The 12,937-nt window shown below is 36.7% G+C and overlaps 1 protein-coding gene across 1 annotated transcript; it reads right to left on the bottom strand.

The window, feature by feature from the left end:
* Positions 1 to 10,677: 10,677 nt before the first annotated feature.
* LOC113500015 lies at positions 10,678 to 12,555 on the bottom strand. The gene has a single exon (XM_026880659.1). It carries the CDS (start codon positions 12,164 to 12,166, stop codon positions 10,775 to 10,777), a length of 1,392 nt encoding a protein of 463 aa, XP_026736460.1. The 5' UTR covers positions 12,167 to 12,555; the 3' UTR covers positions 10,678 to 10,774.
* Between the last annotated feature and the right edge of the window lie 382 nt (positions 12,556 to 12,937).

Genomic DNA, 12,937 nt, shown 5'->3' with positions numbered 1-12,937 from the left:
CACGCGCGAACGCAGCGATAACCAACGCGGGGGGAGCAAGGCGCGCGGGACGGAACGCTGCGCGCCGACGCCATTGCGACCAGACCTTGTTCAACTCGCGAGCGAGCGAGCGCATTCCGCCCTTCATTATTTAAGTTACTATTTTTTGTGTCAGTTCTTTCTTATTGTTACCATACCTATATACCAATATACAAATATCAAATACAGTCCACTATTATTGAATAGCACCTAAACAATGCCACTTAATCCCTTCTTAAATGAGAAAAACCAGGAAATTGTGGAACATTAGCGAAATATTTCTCGCCACAGACATTATAGTTTCTAGTGTCCTTCTTGGCACTTGGAATAAACAAGACAATCTGTCTCCTGAATCGCCAGTTCTTAACTTGCACAATAAAACAGTTACTGCAACTACCCCGACGCATATTCCTAAGCCTGGGTGTTGCTTCTAATATTTGTTCATGTTCTTCTCTAGCTATACCTCTATGCCTATAAAGTACTTCACTTGGTTGTCATTGTAGTTTTGAATATTCTCATAAGAGATGTTTTGGAGACCTTCCATTAATATAAAAATAATATCTTCTTTATGTATAGAAGTGAAATTGTTGAGACTATACTCAGCAGTATAGAGGTTTTCATAATTTGCCTCCTTTCTACGCAGAAAACTAATGTCATAGGTGGTGGAGCGTGTAAATAGCTCCAGGCCAAGTGGAGGGATTCGGACTGGTAAGAAACGTAAGTTGATGGCGGAGCGGCGCGGTGCGGCAATATATATGAGAAATATCACAACTACGTCAAACTACACGGACTCACCAGTCGCAGGATCACGGCACTCCAGATGTGGAACACTGCACTCCTTGCGGGTCTATCCAAAGGTTATTTTTTACAAAAAAGCAGGAACTACGTTTGCAGCGGCACAACCAAGCAGAGACAAGAGATATTTTTGACATCTTGTCATCTTGAATTTTTTTGGCGATGATTATGATGCAGCGCCAGCTATTGGGTTCTATCGAAACCCAAACAGCCGCAGGGCCATCATGAAGTGCGGGGCTTTGCCGGCAGATGACGCAATTAAAACACCAAACATACACATTACGCGCAACCATGCTCCCCGCCTTGGAAGTTCGAAGAACTTTCGAAAGAGAGAGAAAAAATCCAATCTAAGAAATTAAGAATTGCAAATTTAAGTCAAAGTTCAAATATAAATTATAAAAATATTACTGACAATAAGAATTTAATACTGCAATATTTAAGGAATTACGTATAAAACAAAGAAAACTTTAATTATTGCGTAGGTATTGGGTAGAGTTTGACTACAGGTCGTTTAAACGTGCCATTTTTGGATTTTACTAATGCGACCCTAACTACATCATCACTACCAGGATAGACTTCCTGAACTATGCCAAGAGGCCATCGTAAAGGGGGAATGTCGTCTTGATCAATAAGGACCACAGTCCCAACACGGATTGGATTCTCAGGAGTACACCACTTCTGTCTAATTTGTAGCGTATGTAAGTATTCAGATCTCCATTTTCTCCAATAAGATTGAACTAATTGGTCAAGCAATTTTTTGCGGTCGGTGAGACTAACACGCTCCTTTGAAATAGCAGAAGACGGAAGATATTGAATAGGTGTAGACATTAAAACATGTGCGGGTGTTAACACTTCCGGTTGAGGATCGGAAGATAATAAACAAAGCGGTCGCGAATTTAACAAACATTCAATCTGCATCAATACAGTTAAAAGTTCTTCATAGGTGAGGAGTTGATTTCAAACAAGTGAGTTTTAATACTTTTAATATTGGACTCCCATATTCCACCAAAATGTGGTGCACGGGGAGGAATCATTTTCCATTCGATTCGTCGGGTGGTTAATTCCTGGCTTAAATTCGTTTGAAAAGTTCGAGACATAAAGAGATCATACATTTCGTCTAGTTTTGCTTTAGCCCCGACAAAATTAGTGCCATTATCTGAGTATATACATGAAACAGGACCGCGACATGAAATAAATCTTTTAAAAGCTGCAATGAAAGACTCTGTTGTTAAATCACTAACTAGCTGAATATTAATGGCTTTCGTGTTAAGACAAATAAACAAGCATATGTATGCCTTCTGGGAATGTTGGCCGCGTCTACGAGTTAAAGTGATTCTAATTGGACCAGCGTAGTCCACTCCTGTGTGAACAAATGCTTTTGTTTCACATACACGATATGACGGAAGATCAGCCATCTTAGGTGTTGGGTGAGAAGGTGACAAACGAAAACAAGTATTAAACATACGAACACGTTTACGAATAATATTTCTGGCTGAAAGTATCCAGTAACGTTGTCGCAGAATGGACATCAATAAGCTTGCGCCTGTATGCAAATTTAATTTGTGGTGATAATCTATTAACAGATCAACGACATGGTCACGTTTTGGTAGCAATACCGGATGTTTACATTCGAAAGGTAAATCGGACTTTGAGAGTCAACCTTCAATTCTAAGAATTCCATCCTCATCAATGAAAGGACAGAGATGTCTAAATTGTTTAGATGGTAGATCATTTTTCTTTAGTCTGTCAATTTCAGTTTGAAAATGTACCTTCTGGACTGAGCGAAGAATAGTCTTCTCAGCGATATTTAAATCGGAGGCTACAATAACTTTAGAAAGCGGTAATTTTTTAACGAAGCGTAAGACATATACTATGACGCGGAGTAATTTATTCCAAGATGAAATGCATTTAAAACGTTCATAAAGTATTGGTGGTGTATTTTGAACGGTAGTTGTCAAAGTATTTGATTTAAACTCAGGAAGCTGTTCACATGATGTTATTGAAACAGATTGTATTGGCCACATATCAGGCGGAGAACGCATCCAAGTAGGACCGTTCCACCAGAGATCATGATCAATCAACTGGGAGGGTAACAATCCCCTAGAAAGACAATCACAAGGATTTTCAGCTCCTGAGACATGATAAATGTTCTGAGGATTCAGGTTTTCCTGGAACTGAGCTATGCGGTTGCTGACAAATATGGACCATTTATGTGGTAATGAGTGTACCCACGAAAGGGCTATAGTTGAATCAGAAAAGGTGTAAACACCGGAAATTGTAGTGCGAGCCCTGTAGGTATCAAGCACGATCCTTACTAGACGTGACATCAAAACTGCGGCACATAACTCCAAACGAGCGAGCGTTGAAATCTTGACAGGGGAAACTTTAGATTTAGAGCACAAAAGTCGTACAACAATGTTTCCTACCTCATCAGTTATGTGCAAGTAAATGACGCAACCATATGCCTTAAGGCTTGCATCACAAAAAGCTACTAAATTTACGGTGCAATTATTATGAACACCGATGTACGGGGTATTTTTATCTTAGATAACAAAGGTAGTTCCTTCACAAGATTTGAAAAACATTTAACTATATGTTCGGGAGGAGTATCGTCCCAGTCCACTTTACTTATCCAAAGATCTTTAATAAGTAATTTCGCGTATACTATAACTGGTGATACAAGACCCAGAACATCAAATAGACGCGCGATGAAAGACAGTATGGTGCGTTTTGTGCATTTATCATCTACACAAGAAGTAGTCAACAAAAAAACGTCCTCGTGGTGAATCCACGAGAGACCTAAAATCTTCAAATTGTTGCTGGCATCGTCAGAGAAATTAACTAGTGCGAGATGAGAATGCGGCAGGCTATCAAGAAGTGCGGATGAGTTGCTTGCCCATTTGACTAAATCAAAACAACCACTTTTAAATAAAGTTATAAGCTCTTTAGCGAGGCATATAGCGCTGCCCTCATCAGAAACAGAGGTCACTAGATCAACCATATATAACTTGGATTGAGCAATAGAAGCTTCATCAGGGAAGCGGTTTCCTTCATCTGTCGCCAGTTGTCGAACCGTGCGCATGGCAAGAAAAGGACTAGACTTAAGACCGAACGGCACCCGGTTAAAATGAAAAGTGCGTAACTTCTCATTTTCATTAAAACGAAATAATATTTTTACATATTTCCGTTGCGATTCTAGTAAGTTAATTTGTAAATACATTTGTTTAATGTCTGCAGTTAATGCTATAGGATATAATCGGAAATCAAGTAAAAGCAGAAAAAGATCTGCCTGTAGGTTAGGCCCTGAATGCAAAACATCATTGAGTGACAGCCCTGTGTGAGTTTTGGCACTAGCGTCAAGAACAATTCTTAATTTAGTTGTGACTTTATCTTGCCTAATAACAGCGTGATGAGGTATGTAATAACCATCACTTTGGCTATCCGTAGAAGATACCTCCGACAAATAACCATTTTGTAAGTAATCAGCAATGACTTTATTATAATCTTCACGAATTGCGGGCGTATGTTTTAATTTGCGTTCTAAAGCTAGAAAACGTCGGTGTGCAACTGAACGAGAATTACCTAAATCAGCGGGATTCCTACTGAACGGAAAGGATACGGTATATCGACCATCTATATCGCGAGTCACGGAACCTGTGAATAAATTTTCACATTCCGTTTCATCGGGCGACATAAAACGTTTATTCGGAATCTCTTCTAATTCCCAAAATTTATGAAGACAGGACTCCATATTGCTTAATGTGATGGCAGCAAAAGAAGCAGGGCAATTATTTTCCATAAAGGACGACGGAAAGTCTCCCATTAGAATATAACCGAAAGTGGTCAAAAAAGCGGGCGGAGCGGAAGCGTTCGAGTTTAACCTATCACCTAAGTAAATATAAGGTGTTGAGAAAAGTCCAAAAGGCAATGTTCCAATCTCCAAACAGTCTTAATTTAATCTATAATTTAAGAATGGAACTTAGTTGAGTTTATGGTAACACTGTCTTCCGGTTGAAAAAAAATGTCTGTATGGAATTGTGTACTTGTAAAAGGGAAAAATAGAAATAAATAGTAAAAGTGATTGAATGTCAAGATTTATTATTTCACGATCCACGAAAAATAACCAACAGTGGTAGCAGAGCGTGGTTCTCGGAAGTTCTCTGTTTATGAAACCCCGGCAGTCAATTATAGGAAAAGACATCGTCGAGCGCAACGTGTATAGTCAAAATGGCGTCGGCAGGACAGTACGAGTTAGGTCGAATAAAGCAATTTGAAGGAGAAAATTTTGATACCTGGAAATACAGACTGAAAACAATATTAAAAGAGCAGGAATGCTTAGAGGCTATAGAAACCAACGATTTTGCCAGCAAAACAGAAAATATAAAAAAGGAAACAAAAGCAGTAAGCATCTTAGTAAGCTCCATCGCAGACAGTCACATAGAATACATAAAAAATGAGAAGACGGCATATGGTATGATTCAGAAACTGGAGGACAATTTTATGAAGAAAAATACAAGGTCAAAAATATTTATTAGACGACAGCTGATGGAAATAAAGTATAATGAAAATGAAAAATTACAGACACATTTCACTCAAATGGAAGAATTGTTTACACAACTCAAAAATGGAGGGTCCGTCCTGTCAGAGGAAGAAAAGGTGAATTACATTTTACTCAGTATGCCGAAATCGTATGAAGTGGTGATAACAACTTTGGAAACTATGACTGATCTTAGTGTCAACTTCGTCAAAGAAAGATTGCTGGGGGAAGAAGAGAAAAGAAAGAAGACAAAATTAGAGGAGACAACGGCAGTCAACAATACTTTCCTGTGCTACAACTGTGGTTTGCCGGGCCATAAGAAGTTTCAATGCCGAAATAGAGGGAGAGGACATCACGGACCAGCCCGAGGAGGTAATGCAGGACGCGGTCAAACAGGACCAGAAACAAACACAGGACGAGGACGTGGATATGGCAGAGGACGTGGACATGGCAAAGGACGAGGATAATATAGGGGACAGCACAATGAAAAGGACCATCATACATTCTTGTCAACATTTGAAGAGGGTGCACCGCTGAGTATTAGCGAGGTGAATACAAATGAAAGTAACTATACAACATGGTGTGTAGATTCAGGTTGCTCTGATCACTTAACTAATGATAAAAGTTTTTTTATAAATTACATAAAATTAAGTAAACCTAAAATAATTGCAGCAGCTAAAAATGGTATTATGTTACAAGCAGAAGGCATAGGTAATATTAATGTAAAATGTTTTGTTGGTAGAAAAGAATCATATTTTACTATTAAAAATGTTTATTATGTTCCTGATTTAAGAAAAAACTTACTGTCAGTATCTAAAATGGAAAACCATGGTTTTAGAGTAGAATTTTTCAAAGGTAAGGTTAGAATATATGACTATAATGATCTTTCCATGATAGGAAATCAAGAAGGTTCACTTTATACAGTCAAATTATTAATAGATAAACTGGAATGTGACTACACGAATATTGATGATGTTAACTTGTGGCATAGACGTTTTGGACATTTAGGAATAAAAAATTTAAGTTTGTTGAAACAAAATAACATGGTAGATGGATTAGGTGACTTAAAAACTAATAATTATGATACATTGTGTGAACATTGTTTGACAGGTAAAATGACAAGACAACCATTTAATAGACAGGGTCGTAGGGCGTCCAGGCCTTTAGAATTAGTGCATACAGATGTGTGTGGGCCCATTACCCCACCTACAAGAGAAGGATATCGATATTTTATAACCTTTATTGATGATTACACTCATTTTGTAATGATATACCTCTTAAATAATAAAAGTGAAGTTTTTAGTAAATTTAAACAATATTATTATTATGTTACGAACCATTTTAATAGGAATATATTAAAACTTAGATCAGATAATGGTAAGGAATATGTAACTAAAGAATTTCAAGATTTTTGTTATTACAAAGGAATTAAATTAGAGTACACGGTTCCATATAATCCAGAAATGAATGGGGTAGCAGAGAGAATGAATAGAACGTTAATGGAAAAGGCCAGGACAATTTTATTAGATTCGACATTAGGAAAAGAGTTTTGGGGAGATGCTGTATTGTACTCCGCATATGTCAGTAACCGAAGTCCATCAGCAGGCAGGCACCATACTGCAAGTGAACTCTGGGAAGGAAGAAAGCCAAATGTGTCAAACATGAGAGTATTTGGAAGCTTAGCATATAATTATGTACCTAAAGAGCACAGACAGAAGCTTGATAACACAGCACGTAAAATGATAATGATTGGATATGCTTCAGCAGGTTATATACTATTTGATCCTGAAACACAAAAAACAGTGCATGCAAGAAATGTAATATTTGATGAAAAACCTAAAGAAAAATATGTACCAAGAATTTATCTACCTCACCAAGACGCACAAGAAAAAGACAAAGAATCTGAAGAAAGAAGAAAATCACCAGAAAAGGAAGAGAATAAAAGAATGACAGAGAAAAAGACAGAAGATAGGCAGAATGAAGAGTTATGCAGAGAAGAAAACACAGAAGTTTATGAAGATGCAGCGCAAGAAATAGAAGATAGTCAGGTTGAAAAGGAGCTAACAAATAGGGAGAGACCTAAACGAAATACTAAAAAACCTAAATGGCATACAGATTACCAGTTAGATGATGATGAAGATACAGGAGATCTATTATATGCTTTGCTCACAATTCATTCTGATACACCACAATGTTTTGAAGAGATAAAGAACAGAGAAGATAAACAGCAATGGGAAGATGCTATATCAGAAGAAATGAAAGTTCTACAAGAAAGTGAAACATGGAAATTAGTACCTAAACCAGAGAATAAGAAATTAATAGATAGCAAATGGATATTCACTAGAAAAGAAATTGGAGACAAGGAAATATATAAAGCAAGGTTGGTTGTAAGAGGATTTCAGCAAACAGAAAGATTAGAAGATATTTACTCACCAGTATTGAAACTGCAAACATTAAGAGTGTTGCTGTCTGTAGCAGCACACAGAGACTATAATATTCATCAAATGGATGTTAAAGGAGCTTTTCTTTATGGTAGGATAGATGAAGATGTATACTTAAAACCCCCTCAGGGATTGAATATACCAAATGGTCATGTATTAAAACTTAATAAGTCATTATACGGATTAAAGAAATCTCCCAAATATTGGTATGAAAAATTTAACGAGGTTATAACTACTTATGGTTTTGAGAGATCTAAAAATGATTATTGTTTGTATTTTAAGAAAGATATATACTTATTAATTTATGTTGACGATTTGTTAATTTTTGGGTCAAATACTAAAGAAATAGAAAAACTAAAAATATATTTGTCTAAAAATTTTAGAATGAAAGATATGGGACATAATAAATTAAGTTATTTGGGAATTTCTATATTAAAACAAAATGGACAGATCTATCTTAATCAAACTAAGTATTTACAAACTGTGTTAAAGAAATATGGTATGCAAGATTGTAAGGGCATGGACACACCTATGGATCCTAATTTACAACTAGACTTAAACACTGATATAGATATGACATTGGAAAACTATTGTAGATCGCTCATAGGATCTTTAATGTATTGTATGGTTAGTACTAGACCAGACCTAGCTACAGCTGTTTCATACTTAAGCAGATTTCAAGGAAAGCCTAGTGTAAAACTTGTAAAAGCTTTAAAGCGAGTTCTTAGATACATAAAACAAACAGTTAATTATCAGTTGGTTTATAACAATTGTAATATTAATAATACTTTAGTAGGATATGCTGATTCTGATTTTGCTAGAAGTGTAGATAGAAAATCCACTAGTGGATATGTTTTTAAACTTTATGGTAATACTATTTCTTGGAAGTCTAAAAAACAAAATATTGTGACATTAAGTACTACTGAGGCTGAGTTAGTAGCTTTGTGTGAAAGTTCTGTAGAGGCTTGTTGGTTAATCAAACTACTTAAAGATGTAAATGTTAACTTGGAACATGTAACTATTTTCGAAGATAATCAGAGTACTTTAAAGACTGTTAATAATCCTGATCAGAAACGTCTCAAACATATAGATATAAAATATAATTTTATTAAGGAAAAGGTAGAACAGGGACTTATAAAGGTGGTTTATATTTCTACAAATAATCAGTTAGCAGATTTAATGACTAAGCCTCTATCTATTAATTTATTTAGGAAGTTTGTTACTTTGTTGGGTTTGGAAGATTGTAACATTGCCTTTTGGACTTTTCTCAACATAAGGGAACAATTGGGCACCAATCACCATATCAATATTTCCCGGAATATTCCAAGTAAGGTCAGCTAGAGGTACTTTGTTGAGACAATCAAATTCGCGAGAGTTAATCTGGAAATTGGGCAGTTTCTCAGTTATGCAATCAACAACTAAAGCGTGGATATAATATTTGTTCGATGAGACTCGAGACTCAATTGTTAAATAAACATAACCATGAATAGGACGAGACGATAAACCTACGCCCCTAAGAGACGAATTATAAAGCGGTATTACCGGTAAATTAAGTAATTTACAACACTTCAATGTAATTAAATTATTTTGTGAACCATTGTCCAATAACAAACGAATAATCTTCTTATTATTATATTTATGATAGGCGTAAACTTGCGCGGTTGATAAAAGTATCGTAGTGCAGGTTTGGTTAGATTCATTGTTTTTTCGAGATATCATAGCAGCGGGTGACACACCATCTCTAACGTGCGGAGCACTGACACCGGCGACGGACTGCTGGGACGATGCGTTCATTGCAAAACCGACCTTAGCGTCATCAACATAAGGTTGAGAATAAGTCACAGGTGCACCGTAAACTTGACTATTATGTTTGTTGTCTTGACGAGTAAACGTATGAAGCTGTACCGTCGAATTATTATCTGGTAAATTATTGTTATTAAAGTGTAAAAGAGTGTGATGTTTCTTTTGGCAAAAATTACAAACATGTCGCGAATTACACGCCTTAACTGAATGCGAAGAGCTTAAACAATTAACACACCAATTTTTAGATTTAATAAACTCGTATCGCTCTTGAGGAGAGGATATTTCTTTAAACTGTCTGCAATTGAAAAGTAAATGTTCAGTGCTGTTGCATCTGACGCAAGGAGCGGTTTTAGTTATTTGATTATTATGACTAATTAACAAGGGCGTCGCCAGCCGATGGCGCAGGGGGGGGCAAGTTGACTTTACTTACTACAATTCATACTTTTCTCATTCTCTATGAATGAGAAAAGTAGGTATGAATTGTAGGTATTCTGTGACAGTACAGAGTCCAATGTGTAAAGCTACAGGAGCACGAGCTCTTGACTATGCAATAAAAAACTTGTAAATAAGTTATAATAATATTTATTAGAAAAATAGAATAAAAAGGAGTTTGAATTTGAATAAGTGTACAGCGTACAGCGTATTTTGTTTAATTATCAGATTTTAATATTATAATGGTCGTTGTTTGTTTATATTAGGTTAATTAAAATATAATTTTCGGGGATTCATTGTAAACTTCTCGACCACTTTATTATTAAAATCTTGTAAGTTTCCATGTATAAGTTTTCGGTGCACACTCATCATGGCCAAACCATTGAGGCGATTTTCACTCATAGTGCTTCTTAGCCAGGTTTTTAGTCTCCTGAGGCTGCTAAACGATCGCTCTACCGTACACGTCGTGCATGGAAGAGCGATCAAAATTTTCAACGCTTTTTCCGTGTCGGGAAAGAAGGTTTTTGCTTCTTTTAGGATATCAACAACCGTTTGATCTGTTGAGTTTGGTTTATTATACCAGAATTGCTGCCAAAGCTCGACTTCAATTTTTATGTTTGGTAAATTATAAAACTGAGCAATAGTTTCGCAAGTTTCTGTGAGATTTTCGACTGACATCGTTTGCATTTGTGCGGGGTGTAATTTAGATAAAGCAAATGATGGAGTATTTTCTTCAGCAAAGCGTGTTTCAAGCGATGTAATAACGGAGTCCAAGTATGGTATTATTAATGATTTTTTCCAGAATTCTGAAGGGCTTTCTGCTGGGTGATTGCTTCGATGACGTTGTTTCCCAACAATGCGCGGCATTGAAGTGATATTTGAAAGCAGCCGCATGGAGTTGAAAGGCACTTTTTCGAGTAGCACTGTTTCCTTCACGCGATAAGTTTTCTAAGGCTTCCAATATAACAGGAAAATTCTCCTTAAATACTCTGATAGTTTTATGTTTCTCACTCCATCTTGTTTCGCAGAGCCTGGCAATATTAGGTACCAATTTTCTTCTCAAAACAGATTCCCGAAAAAAATTTATAATATCTTTAGTGGTTCCCATGGTGTTTCGAATTTCAGGAAGACTATTGAGATCATTTATTACCAGATTCAGTTTATGGGACGAGCAATGAAAGAACAGTGCTTTGGTATATTTTTTGCGAAGGATCGCTTGTACTCCACCGTCTTTTCCGGACATCGTCGAACAACCGTCAAATCCAAAACCAACGCATTTATCAGCAGGATTAAGGTCTTCTTTTGTCAGAAACTCATCAATGCAATATGCAATAGATTTCGCATCCAGACCCTTCAGCTCAACAAATCCGACGAACATTTCTTGAACCTCATTGGCTTCCTCGTCAAAATATCGCAGCCCAATCGATAATTGTTCAGTACCGGAAATATCAGCTGTTTCGTCTGCTAACACACTATAAGCTTCTGCTTCTTTTACTTTTTTCACAATGTCTGCCTTAATAACATCTCCACAAGTTGCGATAATTTCATTTTGAATATGAATCGATCGATAGCTTGCATTCTTTTTCCCATGCTCAAAGTGTTTCTTCAAAACTAAATCTCCCGCGTCAATTCGTAGCTTGTATAAGTCCTCGAGAATACCTTCGCCATAATGTTTTCCTCTCAGAGCTAAGTCGTGCGACCCGCAAAACGTAATGCAGGAAATAATAGATGTTATAATTTTTCGGTTTTCTTCAATAATGCCCCGGGAGTATTTGTTGAGTTGTAAATCTACAGGTACACTTCCAAGAAATGATTTAGCGGCTTCCAGTGCCATCTTATGGAAGTGGGTTTCCATGTGCTTTTTGCAATGCTCGTGAATATCTTTGAACTTACAAAACGGCCTTATGATAAATGACCCTAATACGCCTCTAAAAGAATTTGGATTTGGCGGGAACAATGTACAATATTTACAAAAGGCTCCTTTTTGGTGCCTGGAATAGGCCAACCATGGAGAGTACGTTTCCAACCATGAATAATTGAATTTCCTCTTCAAATGTTTAGCGTCTTCCGCAAAGTCATACGTCGCAGATGGAGACCAAGTGTTTTCAAGCAATTCTTTCTTCATTTCAGTCGATAACATTGATGCTTGTCCAATAAATTTACCGATGTCATTTTCGTTGCAGTCATTTATCGAAGAGTCGGAAACTAATTTCGGTTCTTCGGATGTGCTAGGTCTCGCCAGGTCACCCACGGGATCATCGCTGTCACTGCTTGCTCCTTCAGGTTTCTTTCTTTTTAAAACTGCAAAGTAAAATATTTGAAATAGCAACAACTTCTTCTGGTCCGCAATTCACATTGAAAGCATAAATGCCCTTCAAGACGGCGGCAGGCTTGAGCCTGCGCAAGGACTAGCGTCAACGATATTTTTTATATCTATATATATATAAACTAGGTAACTAGGCGCGCTATACCCGAGTAAAGCAGACAAAAAGTAAACATAACCTATGTGCTCGCCCTCGCTCTACCCGTTGTCCAAATTATTATTTTTTTTAACTATTAATTTAATTTTAATTATCACTTATTGCGTCGTCGTCATAAATGAACACTTAATTTAACTAAAAACAACAAAACAATATTTTTCTTGGGAATAATACATAGAAATCTAAATAACAACTTATTATTTAGATTTCTATGGTATAATACCTAATAGTTATAATGTCGAACCCAACGCCAGCCAGCGCATGCCACGGCGACGTGCAGTGCCTACACGCACACAGACATAACTCGTTGGACGTTGGTGAGACATGCGACAGCGATAATATCATTTCAGATTTGTGATGAATTTGGTTATGTTCCGTAATACCAAAAATTATGAATGAAAACTTATTATTTGTCCACTTATTTTTTGATA

This window comes from Trichoplusia ni, chromosome 13 (assembly GCF_003590095.1).
Source record: "Trichoplusia ni isolate ovarian cell line Hi5 chromosome 13, tn1, whole genome shotgun sequence".
NCBI lineage: Eukaryota > Metazoa > Arthropoda > Insecta > Lepidoptera > Noctuidae > Trichoplusia > Trichoplusia ni.
The sequence above is the reverse complement of the archived record's forward strand: the minus strand, read 5'-3'. Positions and strand labels throughout refer to the sequence as shown.

What these genes read in the sequence shown, in the direction of transcription:
- LOC113500015 (XM_026880659.1), bottom strand. Translation starts at nt 12,166, where the DNA reads ATGTTATCGACTGAAATGAAGAAAGAATTGCTTGAAAACACTTGGTCT.